General features: G+C 32.1%; 3 protein-coding genes across 3 annotated transcripts; 2 read left to right on the forward strand and 1 right to left on the reverse strand.

Moving 5' to 3' along the window:
- The first annotated feature begins 4,324 nt into the window (after positions 1-4,324).
- LOC121222589 (probable aquaporin PIP-type 7a) lies at positions 4,325-5,770 on the forward strand. The gene is made up of 4 exons (XM_041103637.1): positions 4,325-4,793; positions 4,887-5,185; positions 5,266-5,406; positions 5,495-5,770. The coding sequence occupies exons 1-4, from the start codon at positions 4,460-4,462 to the stop codon at positions 5,585-5,587; spliced, it is 867 nt and encodes a 288-aa protein (XP_040959571.1). The 5' UTR covers positions 4,325-4,459; the 3' UTR covers positions 5,588-5,770.
- A 5,394-nt stretch (positions 5,771-11,164) lies between these two features.
- LOC121202794 (probable aquaporin PIP-type 7a) lies at positions 11,165-12,605 on the forward strand. The gene is made up of 4 exons (XM_041103638.1): positions 11,165-11,631; positions 11,720-12,018; positions 12,101-12,241; positions 12,331-12,605. The coding sequence occupies exons 1-4, from the start codon at positions 11,298-11,300 to the stop codon at positions 12,421-12,423; spliced, it is 867 nt and encodes a 288-aa protein (XP_040959572.1). The 5' UTR covers positions 11,165-11,297; the 3' UTR covers positions 12,424-12,605.
- Positions 12,606-15,151: 2,546 nt separating this feature from the next.
- Positions 15,152-16,746, reverse strand: LOC107934988 (probable aquaporin PIP-type 7a). The gene is made up of 4 exons (XM_016867512.2): positions 16,273-16,746; positions 15,886-16,184; positions 15,663-15,803; positions 15,152-15,571 (listed from the first exon to the last, which is right to left on the reverse strand). The coding sequence occupies exons 1-4, from the start codon at positions 16,604-16,606 to the stop codon at positions 15,479-15,481; spliced, it is 867 nt and encodes a 288-aa protein (XP_016723001.1). The 5' UTR covers positions 16,607-16,746; the 3' UTR covers positions 15,152-15,478.
- Positions 16,747-19,603: the final 2,857 nt, after the last annotated feature.

The following is a 19,603-nucleotide window of genomic DNA, read 5'->3' on the forward strand; positions in this document are numbered from 1 at the left end:
AGTCATTTAAAAACTTATAAAAATATAAGTTAATAAAATGGTGAAATTATATTTTAGCTCTCCTAAAAATATGTAACTTAATTCCGGCCCTTCCCTCGAAAAAATTTCTAGCACTCACCCTTGGTGGTCAATGTGGTTGTTGGCACCTTAGAATAGTCTTTTTGAATGTAGCTTAAAATTAATCAGCACCATATCTCTGCCGATCGAAAACTTATATTCCCTAAGCTTTGTACGTCAACGGCAACTTGCATTCATTGTTCAAAGAGCTTCGTACGAAATATAAGGCTTTATAGAAAAGTTTGACATCGGAATCTTCTCGAGGTCGTAACTTGTTGCTTAAGCATTGATTACCAAGGCAATGAATTCAAGGCTTTAGTTTCCAAGTTCATGCCTAATGGGAGTTTAGAAAGCTAGTTACATGATCAATCAAAGTGTTTGAACTTTGTTCTTAAAGGTTAAAGACATTGCTCTAGATTACCTTCATGATGTTTGCGAGACAACGATTGTTCGTCACGCGATCTAAAGCTTTTCCAACGTCCTTCTCGACGATGACATGGTCATACACGTCGCGGATTTTGGATTAGCCATGTTCCTGTATATATAAATGGCTGCTGAGAGATTGAGATATCAAAGATACCATCATTGAACTCCATGGAAACTAAAGCAAGGTTACTTCAAACTGGGATTTATAGAAGGGACATAATATATCAAGCAAAAGCTGGTGAAATGAAATATATAAAGTTTTTACTCATCTTATTGCATTGCTTTGTCACCAACAGCATTTCTATCATAAAATCTCAAATTTAATTAATATTTGATGCAATGTTAATGAATCGAATGATAACGACATTATTAAAAATGAAATTGAAATTTTAAATTTTTTTGATGATATCATATTCCAGTCTATTGATATTGCATAAAATTATGCACATCAAATTAGGGTTGAAGTTAGAAAACTGTTCTAAAAAGACTAAAAATGAATTATAAATTTTTAAAGACCAAAATATAAATTTATTATTATATGAACTTATAATTTCATAAGTTTCAAAAACACTAAAAAACTCTCTTTTTTCGAGTAGTGGCCTTAACCCCTTATCTACACTCCATCAAATATAAAACCATGTATTAAGTCGATATGAAGAATTTATTTGAAATAAAATGTAAACATGTCACATTGATAGTGTATAATTCTTTGAAAGGTTAGAATCCGATGACACATCGTTTGATTTTTTTCGAAAATTTTAAAAACCTAATTTATTAAACTTATAGTTTCTGATCATATCTGGATTTTTTACACAATACTTAGAACTAATCATATTCCCTCCCTAATCTATAAATAAAGAGGATAATGCGTTTCAGCACACTCGAACCCATATCATTTTATATTAAATACAATACCCGTATCAATGAAACTATAATTTCCTTTTAACCCATCATGATAAGCAAACAATGTGACCCATTGACAAATGGAATTTCAATCTAAAGATGTGGTACAAAACAACATTTATTCCAAAATAATTAAATTCCATTTCAGCTTCAAACCTATCCTTTTCTCAAAAGACTTTATTTACTGAAATGAAAAAGACTTGAACACCTTTTTTTTTATATTTAAATTTTTAGTTTTTTGTGATGAAAGTTTTAGATCATCAGCAGCCATTTTGTGAGGCTCTATGATTGGGACATACCATCAACATAAACTGTGGTCTTAATTAAATGGGCGGTTGGGGTTTGATATTTAATCTTATCCTATTTTTTAAACATTTTTAAAATTTTTTATATATATAATATGATTTTAGGTATGAAATCATCATTGAAGAATGAACACCTAGCCACCCAAATATTTCTTTAAATACATTTTTGGGGATGATTTATGTGGTCCATTTCTTTTACTAGTTTATTTAGAAATGGTAGCACTTTAATTAGTAGATTAACATAAATTGATGCATGTTCTCAATTATTAAGTACATAGTCTTATAGTCTTAGCTTGCATCCTACTCAATAATAAGATAGAGAGAAATTAATAACCTTTTTTACTTTAATTAGTGGCCATTATCAACCAAACGTAAGCGAAAGATACCATATTTAAAAAAAAAGTTTTTTTTTAATGAGAAATATTTAATAGGCATAGCATTGTTGTCAATGCAGGAGGATGTGAGTTTGAATGTGTTGAAACATATTATCCTCCTATTTATAGATTGGGGAGGGGTTATGGATAGTTCTAGATATTGAGTAAAAAGAAAATATGATCAATGAGATTGTTCAAAAAAAATTTATATATATAACATCTTTCTTTGACACCCTAGATTAAGAAATTGAGGAGAAGCTAAACAACAGATGGAACTATTTGAGCTTCAAGGGTTGTCCAGGTTCGAACCCAAGACCTGATGTTAACAAAGATTTAAATAAAACAAATTATTTATGGCTACACTTGTGACTAATTACTAAGGAAAATCAATTGCAATTTACTTACACTCCTGACAAGAGTAAATCATGGTTAACTCCCAACAACAACAAATAAGCTTATTTGAACCTATGACACTATGATTTGAACACCTAATATCATTAGGCTTAATGTGAACTTTGAAATTTTGCAAAAAATGGGTGAGTGGGACCCAAATTTGCATGTTTAAACAAATTATATAAATCCAAAAATTATAAAATATGATGATGTCTCTAACCTAAAGGGTTTTCCAGCATATATATATAATGATGAAAGATTCTGAATTTGATTAAGATGTTACATTAGATGCCATTATTTTATGTTATCCTTTTACATGTATTACAATGACAGGAATTATTTAAATAAATGAGATTAGGTTAACGAAAGTAAATATTAATAAAATCCCAATTAGTTCATCATTATCTTCTAAAAACAATAACAGTCTGGATTACAGATTGTCAGTTTTCTGCATTTCTTTTGCACTTTTAGGTGAAAATCATTAGCTCATATAAAACCTAATCAAAATTTCGTTAATTAAACAATCAAATAAAATTCGATCATAATGTCAATCGCGAAACTAAAAATTTGCTTTAGGAAAATCAAAGATGAATTATAAATTATTAGAGATAAATGTAATTTTATTATTATAAAATTTTATCATTTTTAGAAAGTCAAGACCACTGCCTCTCTCGCCATGATGTCAATGAATTCTTGACATTATTGAAAAAGAATGAAGTCTTAAGATTTTAAGCGTAACACTAGAGGTGCTTTCAGGAGACATTGCTCCCAAAATAAAAAATTTTCCTTTAATCCTTTTAAAAATTATAAAATTTTAATTTAATTCAATGATAAAAAATATATTTTGATTTCTTGAAATTTAAATTTTAGTTTTATCTCCTTCAAAATTGAAAAATTTATAGTTTAGTCCTTGTATTATATTAATTGGAGAATTTAGTATTTATATATATTTTGATTTAATATAATGTGGTATTCTTATTGTGATACCTTAATTATCGAGTCAATCAGCGGAAATAAAATTTTAAATTTAAGAGATAAAAATCATAATTTCATCACTAATTTTAGAATTGAATTGAATCAGTAAATTTATTAATTAAATTAAAATTTAATTAAAATATTAAATTGAAATAAAAAATTAAACTAATTATGAATTGATTAAATCAAGAATTGATAGTTTGAATTTTCCAGTACTACTTCACCGCCCCACGAGCTAAACATGGTTGATTTCCCAGTTTCACAACACAGCCAAATTCATGGAACTTTGCTCCAACATTAATGGCAATTGTTCTATACTTGGGATCGATCCCATCATTGTCGTCGTCTCAATTAATTCCCCCAAACAAATATTCTACACAGGTTTCATTCAAAAATTTTCATTCTTATTATCTTTTTATCGTTCAAGAAAAATTGGAAACTTTTTAAATGGATATAATAATAAAATTTAACTCTAAATATTTATATATGATTAAATTTATTAAGATTTCACTATTTTAAAGTATATAAAATATTGTCGATTAAATCTTAGTTCAATTGGTATGAGCATTATTATCAAGATAAAAAAATATAAATTCAAATATGTTAAAATATATTATTCTCTTATTTATCAATCAAGAAGAAATCATTGTAAAACAACACACAAAACACTATAATCATTAACTCTCCCTTCATAGATGCAATGGGGCGGTAGCTAAAAATCGTTGGCTCACAAATATGTGGCCAAAATCTAAGCCAACTAAACAAAGGTGTCTCAATAGCCAACCTCATTCCAATGGGTTTTATTCATGTCATTTTCCCATGCCAGAAAACAATTGGTCGGCCATAATTCATTATATTTAAATATCCTGGAAATTATAATTTCAACAATTAATTTATTCATTTATACTTATCCTACTTGGGAGTTGGGATATAAAAAACACCCCCATTAACTCACCAAAACCGTAGAGTTTTCTTCCCTTGGCTTACAAGTTCCATTGTTTATCAGAGCAAGAAAAAAAAGGGAAAATGGAAGGGAAAGAAGAAGATGTTAGACTGGGAGCTAACAAGTTCTCAGAAAGGCAACCTATTGGGACAGCAGCTCAGTCCCAAGATGATAAGGATTACACTGAGCCACCCCCAGCACCCTTCTTTGAGCCTAGTGAGTTGACTTCATGGTCGTTTTACCGAGCTGGAATCGCTGAGTTCGTTGCTACTTTCCTATTCTTGTACATCTCGGTGTTGACCGTGATGGGAGTTGTTAAGGACAAAACCAAGTGTACAACTGTTGGGATTCAAGGGATTGCTTGGGCTTTTGGTGGTATGATCTTTGCCCTTGTTTACTGCACTGCTGGTATCTCAGGTAAACTATATGATCTTCTTTATCCCTTGTTTGTTTCTCAGGAAAATGATAGAAAAGTTTAGTATATATTGATGAGTTATGGTGATGTTATAGGTGGTCATATCAATCCGGCGGTGACATTTGGGCTGTTCTTGGCAAGGAAATTGTCGTTGACAAGGGCAATATTCTACATGGTGATGCAGTGCTTGGGAGCTATATGTGGGGCTGGTGTGGTTAAAGGGTTCATGGGGAAGACAAGGTATGGTGCTTTGGGTGGTGGAGCTAACTCTGTGAATCATGGCTACACCAAGGGAGATGGGCTTGGTGCTGAAATTGTTGGTACCTTTGTTCTTGTTTACACTGTGTTCTCAGCCACTGATGCCAAGCGCAGTGCCAGAGACTCTCACGTCCCTGTAAGTTTCATCAAATGAATGATTGAATTGTTTAAACCATTAAAAACCCAGATTTTTAACCATGACCATGTGTTTGGTAGATTTTGGCACCATTGCCAATTGGGTTCGCAGTGTTCTTGGTACACTTAGCCACCATCCCAATCACAGGAACTGGTATTAACCCAGCTCGTAGCCTTGGTGCGGCCATCATTTTCAACAAGGACAAGGGATGGGATGACCATGTAAGTCAATTGTTTCACCATTTTTCACTATTATTATTTTTAATCATGAATAATATACTTATCTACTTTGGGTCTGGTTTGATTGCAGTGGATTTTCTGGGTGGGTCCATTCATTGGTGCAGCACTAGCAGCACTTTACCACGTTGTTGTGATCAGAGCCATTCCTTTCAAATCAAAATGATCACATTATCAATGGTCATGATCATATGATTTCAAGAAAGTGAAAGTTCCACTCATGCACCCTTTCAGTTTGTTTTTCCATTTTTCTTTTGTTTGCATGCCTTTTGTATTTGGATGTAAGAATCTGTAATATATTGCTCCAATTTAAGTAAAGTCCAATATAAATTTGCTCTCTTTCAAAGAATTTGAAGGATAGTTTAAGGCAACCATGAGAAGTCAAACAACAAATGGAACAACTTTGAGGTTGAACTTCAATGGTTGACCCACAATTTTCTTTTTTGAAGTTTAAACTTGTTACATATCCCATGCAAGGACTCCCTTCGCCACGGCTAACACCCTCACCAAAAGCATGCACGACATTGAACTTTGATAGACCACCACCTTCAGTACCTAACCTAATTCACCAAGGAATCCATCCTTCTCTAGAAGAACTATTCCTCCATGAGTACGCAAGTTAGCTACCATAACAACCTAACCACTCTGACAAGACACTTATCATTGGTCACCCACATACCTTATATCTTAGTAATAGCACGTCATGTTGTTGACATAGCTAGGAATAATTGAATATCGAGTTGGCCAATCAGAATGCACCACGTGTAAGGGGCTAACCTATTCATGTACTCCTTTTACTCCTCAACAAGGGGACCTCTTGTATTGTGGTTCAAGCTTTCACACACCTCTCTCTTCTCCTTCTACAAACTAGAGGTTCCAACTTTCTTTTTCCTTTTTTAGATTGGCACCTTCTTCCTCCTACACTCCCATTTTCGATAGGGGCAATGGACATATTTGACTAACATATCTACAAGTTATTTTTCTACCTTGGAAAAATCTTTCCAACAACATCAATGCCCCTATGCATCCAACTTTCTCCACATGATTAAAACTTTCGCTTGTTTGAAGGCCCGCACATAAGTCAACTCTTCAAAACTTGTTAGAACTCTTCTCTTCAAAACAATAGCACCAAATTAATTTATATATGAAGGGCAATTGTCCTTTTAACCTTTAATAAAAAAACTTTTTTTAAGGCGTAGGTATCATTGACAAGCATTTTTCGAGAGTGGAGTAGGGTTCGTTGTACACATATCGCTTGATGGTAACATCCACCTTTTAAGGAAATGAAAGTTCCTAATAAAGTAGTGGTGGACTAACAAATACGGAAAGGGATTGTATAAAACTGTGATTCCACGTCATCCCTATCCCTTTCCTAGGAGAATGACAAATCAGATTTTTCCTTTTGAAAAAATTCAAATTCAACTAAAAATGCTAAAAATTAGGAGGAAAAATCTAATTTGTCATTCTTCTATTGGAAAGGGATAGGGATCACGTGGAATCACAGTTTCATACAATCTTTTTCTCATAATATACTTTTCCTTCATTAGATGCATGTTGCTCTTAGTGTTATCCAACATGACCTGGCAACCCTTGTGTGCCATGAAGAATACAAACCCTATCTAATACATTCCATTAATGGGAGACACAATATAAATCTTCCAGAACACTCCCACCAAAAGTTATTCACCTCACCATTAACAATAAAGGAAATATGTTATAAGATCCTACCACAAGGTCCCCACTAACTACCTCATGCAATTCCATAAGAGCTCAAAACCTTCACAAAAAGGGAATGGAAGGAAGATGGAATCCAGCCTCAATCATGTATAATGGTATAAAAAGGCTAGCTTACCTTTACCCTTTACGAACACCATACTCAAAGTTTTCTCCTTGGTTGGAATAAAAAATTCGTATTGGTATTTGTCCAATTGCAAACCAGAACATTTTAATAACACCCTCATCTCCTCCATTGTGTGCACTCAAAATTGTCAGTACTGACAAATATGTCAATTGACCTCTTCTTCCTATTACCTTTCTTCTTAACAATATGCTTATACCTATTATTGCTGACCATTCTATGAAGAAAAGAATCTCAAAAACTCCCAACATGAAAACGAAGAAAGAAAGTAGAGAATCAAAGAAGGAAAGTGGAAAATAAACTCGCATCAAAGAACCAATAAGGTAAAATTGCTACCTTATTTCCAAAAGAACCTAACTAACCTTCATTTGTCACATACATAAATTTCATGCACATTTCTCAAAAAACTATTGCTAAACACATCAATTGTGCACATATTTCTCAAGAAACCATTGCAATACCAAAACAAGCATTGCCTTGTGTCCTACATTTCATCATCATCCTAAAAATTCACACGACTCAAGCAATGTCTTAAATAGTGCTTCCCTAGATCATGCTTAATCATCAAGTTAGCACTTAAGTCATCTGTTACAAAGTTTGAAATCTAAAATTTTGAAAATTATGAATATTTGTACCTTATATTGATGAAAATGTCCAAAAAAAATGGGTAAGTAATATTTGCGTTACAGGAATTCATGTATCAAGGAATGCCATTTTGCAACATTTTTTTCGACTAGGGACAATTGTTACATATACCTTGTTAAGGCCTCCTTCTCCACGACTGACTCCCTTGCCAAAAGGATGAATAGCACTGAACTCCATTAGACCACCACCTCCGTTGCCTGACCTAGTTCGCCATGTCCTCATCCTTCGCCAATAGAACTATTCCACAAGGTTGTTAGGAGTACATAAGTTAGCTACCCCTGATAGCCTAACTACTCTCACAACCCACCTATCACTTATCATCCACACACCTTGCAACTTAAAAACATCAGATCATCTTGTTAACCTAACAAGGAACCATTGAATGGCAAGCCGACCAATTAGAACACGCCACATGGTAAGAGGGCCAACCTATTCATATACTCCTCTTACTCCTCGATGATGGGGAACCTCTTTCTCATTTTTGGTTCAAGCTCCCAGCTTATCTCTCCTCCTCTTCTCCAAGCCTTCCTTTCATCAGTTCTTCCTTCCTCTATACCCAGCTTCACCATCTTTCTTTGCAACTCTCCGCCTATAGGGTGAATCACTACATCTACCTCTACCATATTTTCTCTTTCAACAAAACTCATGTCGAAGAACCATGCAATATGGCTCCGCCTATTATTGTGTTGGAACCATAGTATCAAATTGCAATTATGATGTCACAATTGTAGACATTACATTAACACATAATAATTAATGCGAACATGATTCTTTTTTTTTTCAAAAATCATATTTTCTTTTAAGACAATATAGTTATACATTTGAAATTTAGTCCCTCCACTTTTCAAATTATAAAATGCAACTCTAATTGTTAACATCGTTAAAAATTCTTATGTTAAATTTAGATTCTTTACAATATCATTTTTTTGTTACATGACTACCAAATGAATATTTTGTTTATCCTAAAATGTCAAACCAGTGAATTTAACTTAAAATTTTTAATCGTGCAAAAAATAGACTTAAATAATGATTGAATTGCTCGAAATAAAAGTAGAGAGACTACATTTCAATTCCAGAAAAAATACAAGGACTTGAAGCATATGTTTAACTTTTAAAAAAATCTTAGTAATTTTTATGTTTTTCTGAAACTTTGGAAAATTTTGTTTATTTTAAAATTTTTTATGATTTTTATTTTCTATAATTTTAAGAAATTTTGAATATATTTATGATTTATAGTTTTTAAATTTTTTTAATATACCATGTTCTTTTTATTAAAAAAGTTTCATATATTAGAATTTGATTAATTCAAATACATGTATTCAAACATATGGATTGAATTTGAAAGTTATGATATTAATTTTCTTACATATTTTCAAAATTCAAATATATATATATTCAAACATATGAATTGATTTTCAAAAACTATGATTTATGATATTAATTTTGTTAGGCATTTTCAAAACTAAAGTGTTCAAACCAACAAGTGTTGGTTGTAATGGTAAGGGATATTGCTCTTTTAAGTAGAGAAATACAGATTCAAACTTTGAAAATAATATTGTTGAAAAAGGCAATCACGAATAAAGGCTAAAATGTAATTTTACTATTTTAATAGTTCATATCTTTTCAATTTAAAAAGGACTAAATTAAAATTTATCTTTTTTGGGGGGCAAAGTGTAATTTTACTATTTATCAACTTAAAATTATATAAAATTTAAAAATTAAAAATTAAATTTTATATTTTAGGAGGGTCGGGGCCCTTCCAGCCCCTCTCTCTACCATGATCATGAACCTTAAATATAAGTTGTAAGACGAATATAACTTTTCTCTTTTCACTCTTGATTACAGAACTTGAATATAAACTATAAAATGAGAATAATGATGCGTCTAATCTAAAGGTTTTGCCAGCTTTTATATATATATATATATAATGATTAAAGCTGAAAGATTCTGAATTTGATTAATCTGTTACATTAGTCATTAGATGACAAAAATTATTTAAACAAACAAGATTAGGTTAAGGAAATTAATTATAAATAAATTCCCAATTACTCCATCATTATCTTCCAAAAACAATGTAGCCTGGATTACAGATTCTCACTTTTCTGCATTTTTCCTTTTCCAATTTTAGGTGAAAATCATTGGCTCATATAAAGCCAAGATTTTCCCTATAATCTCAATATTTGGATTTTTTAAAGAAAGTGTTAGTCTTGGGTAAGGTATAATATTAATAAAAAATCTCTAAAAAATATATTATTAATAAAATAAAGATTAATATTTGATACACTCAATTCACAAATAGATTTAAAAAATTGTCATGTATCTTATTTATTTTATATGTATTTTTAATATTTTACTCTAATTTATAATACAGTTATTATCATCTCGACTTTTCATTTGGAGTCTAAAAACTCCACTCACAATTTATCAAATATTTTCTTAATAAAATAAAACCAATTTATATTAAATTAAATCAATGAAATCTTCTCACTGTTGGAAAAGCTGAGGCCCTATCACCTATAACTGTGCATGTGTAAGTCTCCTATCCCATCAGTGAGTTTTAGTTTGAATGTTCTTCGTGTGTTTGTGTGTAGTAAACTTATAATGATTTGATTCTATTTTGTAGTTTTGTTTGAATCCGATCTGTTTAAAAAGTGGTTTTGAATTGCTTAAATTGAAAATTAGTATAAATCGATTGAACCGATAGTTGAATCGGGTGAATAATATTTTTTAAAAAAATTTTAAATTTTTTTTAATTAAACCAGTGAAACCAATTAAATCGATGAATTGATAATCAAATCAATTCAACCATCAATCCAATTTAAAAATTACTCCAACATTTACTTACTCAGTTCTTGTAATTATTATTATATTTTACTTATATTATATTTTTACTTAAAAAATTCTTTCTTCCAAAAAATTTATATCGAATTAAACCTTGGAATTCTGTTATTCAATTTTTGACTAAGCTTTCGCCATTTTTGAAACACAAACATTAATCCAATCATTTACACTCCCTTCGTTCTGGCAATGGGGCGGTGGCTGGGATCATCGTCAGCTTAAAAATTTGTGGCCAAAATTAAGCCAACTAAGGTCTCCCAGCAGCCACCCCACCATTGTCCTTCACTAATAATAATTATTCCAATTGTGTTTATTTCATGTCATTTTCCCAAAAACGATTGGTCGGTCATAATTCATTATATTTAAATATAAATATTGAATTCTAACAAATAATTTATTCATTTATACTCATCCAAACATAGTATATAAAACACATACCCCATTAACTCATAAAAGCCATAGAGAATTTAGTTTCTTTAGCTCACAGGTTCCATTGTTTTTCAGTAGTAAAGAGCAAAAAACAGAAGGGAAATCAATGGAAGGGAAAGAAGAAGATGTTAGATTGGGAGCTAACAAGTTCTCAGAGAGGCAGCCTATTGGGACAGCAGCTCAGTCCCAAGATGATAAAGATTACACTGAGCCACCACCAGCACCCTTGTTTGAGCCTAGTGAGTTGACCTCATGGTCTTTTTACCGAGCTGGAATCGCTGAGTTCGTTGCTACTTTCCTTTTCTTGTATATCTCGGTGTTGACCGTGATGGGAGTTGTTAAGGACAAAACCAAGTGTACAACTGTTGGGATTCAAGGGATTGCTTGGGCTTTTGGTGGTATGATCTTTGCTCTTGTTTACTGCACTGCTGGTATCTCAGGTAACTATAAGATCTTCTTTATCCCTTGTTTGTTTCTCCGGAAAATGATAGAAAAGTTTAGTATTGATGAGTTATGGTGGTGTTGTAGGTGGTCATATCAATCCAGCGGTGACATTTGGGCTGTTCTTGGGTAGGAAATTGTCGTTGACAAGGGCAATATACTACATGGTGATGCAGTGCTTGGGAGCCATATGTGGGGCTGGTGTGGTTAAAGGGTTCATGGGGAAGACAAGGTATGGTGCTTTGGGTGGTGGAGCTAACTCTGTGAATCATGGCTACACCAAGGGAGATGGGCTTGGTGCTGAAATTGTTGGCACCTTTGTGCTTGTTTACACTGTGTTCTCAGCCACTGATGCCAAGCGCAGTGCCAGAGACTCTCACGTCCCTGTAAGTTCAATTTTCTTCAATTGAATCATTCGATTGTCTAAACCATATATGAGATTTTTAACCATAACCATGTGTTTGGTAGATTCTGGCACCATTGCCAATTGGGTTCGCAGTGTTCTTGGTGCACTTAGCCACCATCCCAATCACTGGAACCGGTATTAACCCAGCTCGTAGTCTCGGTGCAGCCATCATTTTCAACAAGGACAAGGGCTGGGATGACCATGTAAGCCCCAATTCTTTCGCCATCTTCACTATTATTTTTTCTAACTATGAATGATATACTTATCTACTTTGGGTCATGTTTTGCTGCAGTGGATTTTCTGGGTGGGTCCATTCATAGGAGCAGCACTAGCAGCACTCTACCATGTTGTTGTGATCAGAGCCATTCCTTTCAAATCAAAATGATCAAAATTAACGGTCCATATGATCTGAACAAAATGAAAAATTCCACTCATGCACCCTTCCAGTTTGTTTATTTTCACCATATTTCTTTTGTTTGTTTCCTTTGTATTTGTGTGTAAGAATTTGTAATATATTGCTCCAATTTAAGTGAAATCCAATATATATATATATTCTCTTTTGAAGAATATGAACCCTAGTTTAAGACAACCACAAGAAGCTAAACAACATATGGAACACCTTTGAGCTTTAGCAATTCAATGGCTGTCACACAACTCTTTTGAAAATTTAATTTCATGTGGGAGAACAATGCCATGCAAATATCCCCATTATTATACCAGGGCCAAGGATGTTTGAACCGATTAAACCAATTGGTCAAATTGGAAAGTAATCGGAATATTGGTTCGGAGAATGGTTTTGAACTTAAAAAAAATAATTAAAATGAAAATAGGCAGTATAAAAATTAAGAGCAGAAAAAAATTGACACAACTGATATTTGTTAACGCAATCCAGACACAATGCTCCTACATTTGTATAGTATTGCCTAGTGCATGATTTTATTCAATAATCGTCCAGATTACTTATTAGCTTAAGTCCAATTTATCATTACACAAAAAAGTAATTACGGTCTCAATTGTCACAAGTCACTCACCCAAATACCTGAAATTATCCCATAATTTACGAGCTTATTCATAGCTATCAACAATGACACTCCTAAATATGCGTACAAAACAGACTATTCATAGGCCTTTTCAAGTGGTCAATCAACAACATTTTGATAGGCTTTAAACTCCTATTTATAACCTAAAATTATCATATTAATTATCTTGAGTATTTATCACATAAAGTCTTCATAAATCTATCTTCCAACTGTTTAGAAATTCTCTTGAATAAATCTAATATTTATCTAAAAAATAGTATTTTAATAATAAAACTTTCATACTTATCTAATCATTTCAAGTGGTTGGGTTGGGAGTCTTAGCACCCTAGTCAACCCATGCTTCTAGTTTTGTCAAATATGTCATATTCAAATGGATTGAACTCAACACAAACAAAACCTATTCAAAGCCTAAGTCGATGACTCAAGTAGAGAAACAATTTTGTTATAACAGGACATGGAACGAGTGGCAGCAGCTTTCCCAACAGAACCCATTAAATCAGAAATCGGTACTGATTAGTTGAACCGGCTAAAAACCAAATTGAATCGGATTTATTATTTTTATTGAATTTTTTATTTTTAATATATTTTTAATCAAATTGATTGGACCAAAATTATAGACATGGTTTTTTTTCTTCCAAAAATTATATTTTATTTTAAGAGAATATATTTATACATTTGATATCATATTTTAGTGTCTCAACAATGTAATACTTTTTATCAGTTATGTTTGAAATAAGAACTCTTATTTATAAATAAAATTTCCTTGAAAAAAATAATATGTATCATACTACCATTGAAATATTATCACACTTGTTTATGCACAGAGGAGGCTACAGTGGTTCAAAACGGTTCACAGGATCGACAGAAGAGTCGTATGGTGGTTGGATGTATTTAGCTCAGGCTTTACTTGGTAGGGTAAAAAGAAACTTAGAAGGATGGAAAATTGAAGTGGTAGAAAGCTAAAAGGATGAAAAGCATAAATTTTCTTTCAATTGGTGTGCTTGGTAGGAAAAATTTCATTCTTTCCGTTGCTTGGTAGAGTTAGAAAAAAAAAAAGATTCGAAAAATGCATAATTTTGAACTAACATTCACATCTTTCTTATTTTCTCTCCTTTCATTTTTCTAATTTGGAAAATGATCATCTTTTCTATTTTCTTTCCTCTCACTTTGCACACTTAAAATTTATTTTCTTTTCACTTTTCCACTTCATCCTCCCAACCTTCCATTTTTCCATCCAACCAATCACATCCTTCAAGTCAGATGTGAGGATTTTGGCAAATAGGTTTTTAGTGTTAGGTTGCTTGCCTCTCTAGTTAGGGGCCTTAGCTTTTATACATGAGTTCCCTTAATTCCAAGACACCACATGCCGAGTTACTATTGGGGTTTAGGTACACTAGTACATTGTACCAACGAAAAATATTTTTATGTGACATTAAATAATTGGATGGGAACATGGTTGACGTGGTAAGAAAGACCTACTTAATAATTTTTCTTGTATCAACATGCTTAGGTGGGGTGACTCTATGAAATGTATTTTGAGCGTCTATGTCATTAACCATCAAAATAATCTTAACCCCTACGAAAAGTAAATTTTGAGTGTGTTTTTAGCTAAACAAAAGAAACTTCAAACAAATGTAATCATTTTTACCATTAAATTTCACATCATCTGTCACATATTGGTCACACATTAATTATTTATGCCTCTCATAAAAAAATAATACTGTTAATGTTTTGGAGCAATTTGTATAATATTTTAAAATTTTAAATACCAAATTAATAAAAAAATGAAAATTATGTGAAAAATGCAGTTTGTTCAAGTGATTATCACTTTTAAGAACAAATGTATTTGATATAATGATTTGATTTACTTATAAAATTGATACGACTATTAACAATCTTAACCAAGAAAATGGTGACAATATTTTTATATAAAAAATATAGCAAAGCAGTCCCTTTCCTTATCTCAATTATTACCATATAATTATATCATTATCACACCTCAGTGCAGCAAATATAATACAAGAAACACACAAATCATGCCAAGTCAAATGCATAATTTACAACAAAAAGCCATTGAAAGTAGGTATTGGTCGGTGTTATTATGAAAATGACATTTGTTTTCACAAATCATAGCCATGCAAATTACAAATGGGTCCAATATTTGCAATCAACACCCTCTCCTTTTTTTAGCTTAAAAAAAAAACAAGTAAAAAAAGGACACAAAGGCTCTCCCCCCATTGATGTAAATAATATATATTACACACATTCTTACATATACAAAATCACAAAGGGCATGCAAAAACAAAAGGATAAATTGGGAAATACACAAACTGAAAGGGTGCATGGGTGAAATTTTTCATTTTGTTGAGATCATATGATCATATGGACCGTTGATTTTGATCAGTTTGACTTGAAAGGAATGGCTCTGATCACAACAACGTGGTAGAGTGCTGCTAGTGCTGCTCCTATGAATGGACCCACCCAGAAAATCCACTGCAGCAAAACATGACCCGAAGTAGATAAGTATATCATTCATAGTTAGAAAAAAAATAATAGTGATCACGGTGAAAGAATTGGGGCTTACATGGTCATCCCAGCCCTTGTCCTTGTTGAAAATGATGGCTGCACCAAGACTACGAGCTGGGTTAATACCGGTTCCTGTGATTGGGATGGTGGCTAAGTGCACCAAGAACACTGCGAACCCAATTGGCAATGGTGCCAGAATCTACCAAACACATGGTTATGGTTAAAAATCTCATATATGGTTTAGACAATCGAATGATTCCATTGAAGAAAATTGAACTTACAGGGACGTGAGAGTCTCTGGCACTGCGCTTGGCATCAGTGGCTGAGAACACAGTGTAAACAAGCACAAAGGTGCCAACAATTTCAGCACCAAGCCCATCTCCCTTGGTGTAGCCATGATTCACAGAGTTAGCTCCACCACCCAAAGCACCATACCTTGTCTTCCCCATGAACCCTTTAACTACACCAGCCCCACATATGGCTCCCAAGCACTGCATCACCATGTAGTATATTGCCCTTGTCAACGACAATTTCCTACCCAAGAACAGCCCAAATGTCACCGCTGGATTGATATGACCACCTACAACACCACCATAACTCATCAATACTAAACTTTTCTATCATTTTCTGGAGAAACAAACAAGGGATAAAGAAGATCATATAGTTACCTGAGATACCAGCAGTGCAGTAAACAAGTGCAAAGATCATACCACCAAAAGCCCAAGCAATCCCTTGAATCCCAACAGTTGTACACTTGGTTTTGTCCTTAACAACTCCCATCACAGTCAATACCGAGATATACAAGAAAAGGAAAGTAGCAACGAACTCAGCGATTCCGGCTCGGTAAAAAGACCATGAGGTCAACTCACTAGGCTCAAACAAGGGTGCTGGTGGTGGCTCAGTGTAATCCTTATCATCTTGGGACTGAGCTGCTGTCCCAATAGGTTGCCTCTCTGGGAACTTGTTGGCTCCCAATCTAACATCTTCTTCTTTCCCCTCCATTGATTTCCCTTCTTTTTTAGCTCTTCACTACTGAAAAACAATGGAAGCTGTAAGCTAAAAGAAACCAAATTCTCTATGGTTTTTGTGAGTTAATGGGGTGTTTTTTATATAGGAAGAAGGATGAGTATAAATGAATAAATTAATTGTTGAAATTTTAATTTTTTGGGATATTTAAATATAATGAATTATGGCCGACCAATTGTTTTCTGGCATTTTTTTTTGTTTAAGGGAAAATGACATGAATAAACTTCATTGGACTGCGCTTATTATATGGGAATGAGACAATGGTGGGGTGGCTAGTGAGACACCTTTGTTTAGTTGGCTTAAATTTGGCCACAAATTTGTGAGCTGACGATTTTTATAGCTACCGCCCCATTGCCAGACTGAGGGAAGGGTAAATGATTGGACAGTGTTTTTTGTGTGTTTAAAAATGGTGAAAGCTTGAATAAAAATCATGTCAAAATTGGAAACTTACAATAAAGTTTAAGTTAGCTGTGTTTAAACACTATATGGTAAAATCATTACTCACTTCCTTTTATCTTTGTTCATGGAATGACTATTTTTTTGTTTATTTTTAAAAAAATATCCACGACGGATGAATTAGTCACTGTTACTGAAAATAAATACCTTGGTTTTGGCTAAAATAAAGAAAGTTGTATTTAGGTTATTTGAAGTAGATGTTCCTATTTTGGTTATCGAAATTTTTTTATTTTGATAATTTCATCTCTACTTAGTCAATTTCAAATTCTAATCACTCTATCGTTAAAATGTTGATGTTATTTTTTGTTGCTAATGTAACAAATTCAATCTTAAATATTTACATATTTTATTAACTTAGTCCTAATTTTTAAAAAAATTGATAGATTAACTCTCATTGTTTACACATTCTATCAATTTGGTCAATTATAAAATTTTATAATATATATATTTTTAAATAAAAATTTTATTTATAACTGTTTTTGGGATTTTTAGAACTAGAACTAAATTGGCTGAATGTATAAACATTAAAGGTTAAATTTATTGATTTAAAAAAAAGACTAAATTAAAAAAATATATAAGCATTAAGCATTAAATTTGCTATTATACCAAAGGAAAAAACAATACTTATATATTTTGTTTAGTGACGAAATGCATTTTAATATAATAGAGTGATTAAAATTTGAAAGTGACCTAACAGGGAACGAAATTAACAAAAAAAAAAATTCGATCACCAAAATAATAACAACATAAATATTAATCTGAGTAATTTACACCCTTTACATAAACACAAATACTAAATATAAATACCATAAATAAACTATAGATAATAAAAGCCTTGTGTGTGTGTGTATGTTTTCCTTTGCAGCATTACCATGGGATTGGGGAGACAGGTGAAAATGTTAAGGACAATTAATTGAGAAGTGAACAATGGTGAGAGTAGGACGATTGCGATTATAGTTCCATTGAAAGATGGTCAAGTTTTTCGGCTGTGTTGAAATCGCCATGGTTACCTCGTGGGGGTGGTGAAGCAGTGGCATCTATTTTCGATTTGACTCCTCTTTTTGTGGTTATGATTTTGTCCTATGTCTTTTTCATTTCACCACCTTCCTTAATTTCTTGTTAGTAATTTGAAAATTCCAACATCCCATTCGATAAAATCAAATTCAAATTTAATTCAATTTATTTAATCATAAAAATTAAATATGCTTAATTTGAACATCAATTTACTCAAATCCAAATTAAGTCGAACTCAAAACATCTCAACCTTGCAACAATCTAAATTTGAAATAGTCGAAACACTCGAATTTCAATTTTTTCGATGATTTTTGGATATAAAAAATCTAATTTTGAATCTATTAAAACTTTTGAGTAAATTACACCCAAGATAACTAAACTATTAGTGAGTTTATATTTAGGTAGCTTCTAAATATATTATTATTGCTGAGCAAAAAAAATAAAATTTGCGTTTAGAACACTCAACTTCAAAAAGTTACAAAATGGTCGTTGAACTATTTGAAATTTTTCATTTAAGTCATTGGACTGTTTAAAATTGTTGGTGTATAGCTTTCTCTATTCGTATTGCTTGCACAGATTAAGAGCTATCTTTCCCGTTCTCTTCTACAATTCATTTTTTTTCATGAAACAACTTTGAACGTTACGAATCTGCAAACCAAAATCTAAATAATTTTCTTCTTTGATCTCCAACTTTGACCGTTAGATCAACTTAAACCTATGGTATGTTCTTCTACTCCTCAATTGGTATTGATCCACTGCCCCAATCATCGAATTGTCGCTTGGAACTCACTAGTCAGACTTTTTTAAAAAACGCTTAACAATCCTATGACTTGAATAAAAAATTTCAAATAGTTTAGTGACTAAATGAAAACTTTTGAATCATTAAGTGGCCATCTTGTAACTTTTTAAATTTAATTGATCAAAATGTAAACTTACTATTAGTTTAGTGACTTTAGGTGTAGTTTGCCCAAAATTTATATATATAAAATCAAAATTATAAATATTTTGTATAATCAATGGATTCAAATATCCAAATTCACAACCATTATTAAAATAAGCACTGTGGATTCAAATAATGGATATATAAGGTATCTATCCGCATCTGTTTTGAATTTAAAGTGGATAATAATTTTAAAATCTGAATTGTAATATCTGAGTTTACAAAAAAAGGATTAAATATCTATGTATATCCAAATCTGCAATCTGAATTGTCATCCTTACTGCTTGAAACAATCTTAACTCAAAATTATTTGAATTTATAATGACCCGACCAAAATAATCTAAAATCAAAATAACTTTAACTTGAAACAATCTAAACTCAAAATTAATCAACTCAAAATAATTTAAAAATTTTGAAACCTCATTTAACTCAATTCAAATCTACGTCTCTAATTAAAAATATACTTCCAGCTTCTTCGATGTTAATACTTTTACCACTTTTACCACCCTAGGGTTGTTCACAGATCAAATTTTACCTGGTTATTTAATTAATGGTAAAAATAT

Source organism: Gossypium hirsutum, chromosome D10 (genome assembly GCF_007990345.1).
Source record: "Gossypium hirsutum isolate 1008001.06 chromosome D10, Gossypium_hirsutum_v2.1, whole genome shotgun sequence".
Lineage (NCBI taxonomy): Eukaryota > Viridiplantae > Streptophyta > Magnoliopsida > Malvales > Malvaceae > Gossypium > Gossypium hirsutum.

Bases quoted from the DNA above. Each gene is read 5' to 3' on its own strand.
- LOC107934988 (XM_016867512.2), bottom strand. From the start codon at position 16,606: ATGGAGGGGAAAGAAGAAGATGTTAGATTGGGAGCCAACAAGTTCCCA. The intron at 16,185-16,272 runs GTAACTATATGA...GTGGTGTTGTAG, and splicing joins CTGCACTGCTGGTATCTCAG to GTGGTCATATCAATCCAGCG. The intron at 15,572-15,662 runs GTAAGCCCCAAT...GTTTTGCTGCAG, and splicing joins ACAAGGGCTGGGATGACCAT to TGGATTTTCTGGGTGGGTCC.
- LOC121202794 (XM_041103638.1), top strand. From the start codon at position 11,298: ATGGAAGGGAAAGAAGAAGATGTTAGATTGGGAGCTAACAAGTTCTCA. The intron at 11,632-11,719 runs GTAACTATAAGA...GTGGTGTTGTAG, and splicing joins CTGCACTGCTGGTATCTCAG to GTGGTCATATCAATCCAGCG. The intron at 12,019-12,100 runs GTAAGTTCAATT...TGTGTTTGGTAG, and splicing joins CCAGAGACTCTCACGTCCCT to ATTCTGGCACCATTGCCAAT.
- LOC121222589 (XM_041103637.1), top strand. From the start codon at position 4,460: ATGGAAGGGAAAGAAGAAGATGTTAGACTGGGAGCTAACAAGTTCTCA. The intron at 5,186-5,265 runs GTAAGTTTCATC...TGTGTTTGGTAG, and splicing joins CCAGAGACTCTCACGTCCCT to ATTTTGGCACCATTGCCAAT. The intron at 5,407-5,494 runs GTAAGTCAATTG...GTTTGATTGCAG, and splicing joins ACAAGGGATGGGATGACCAT to TGGATTTTCTGGGTGGGTCC.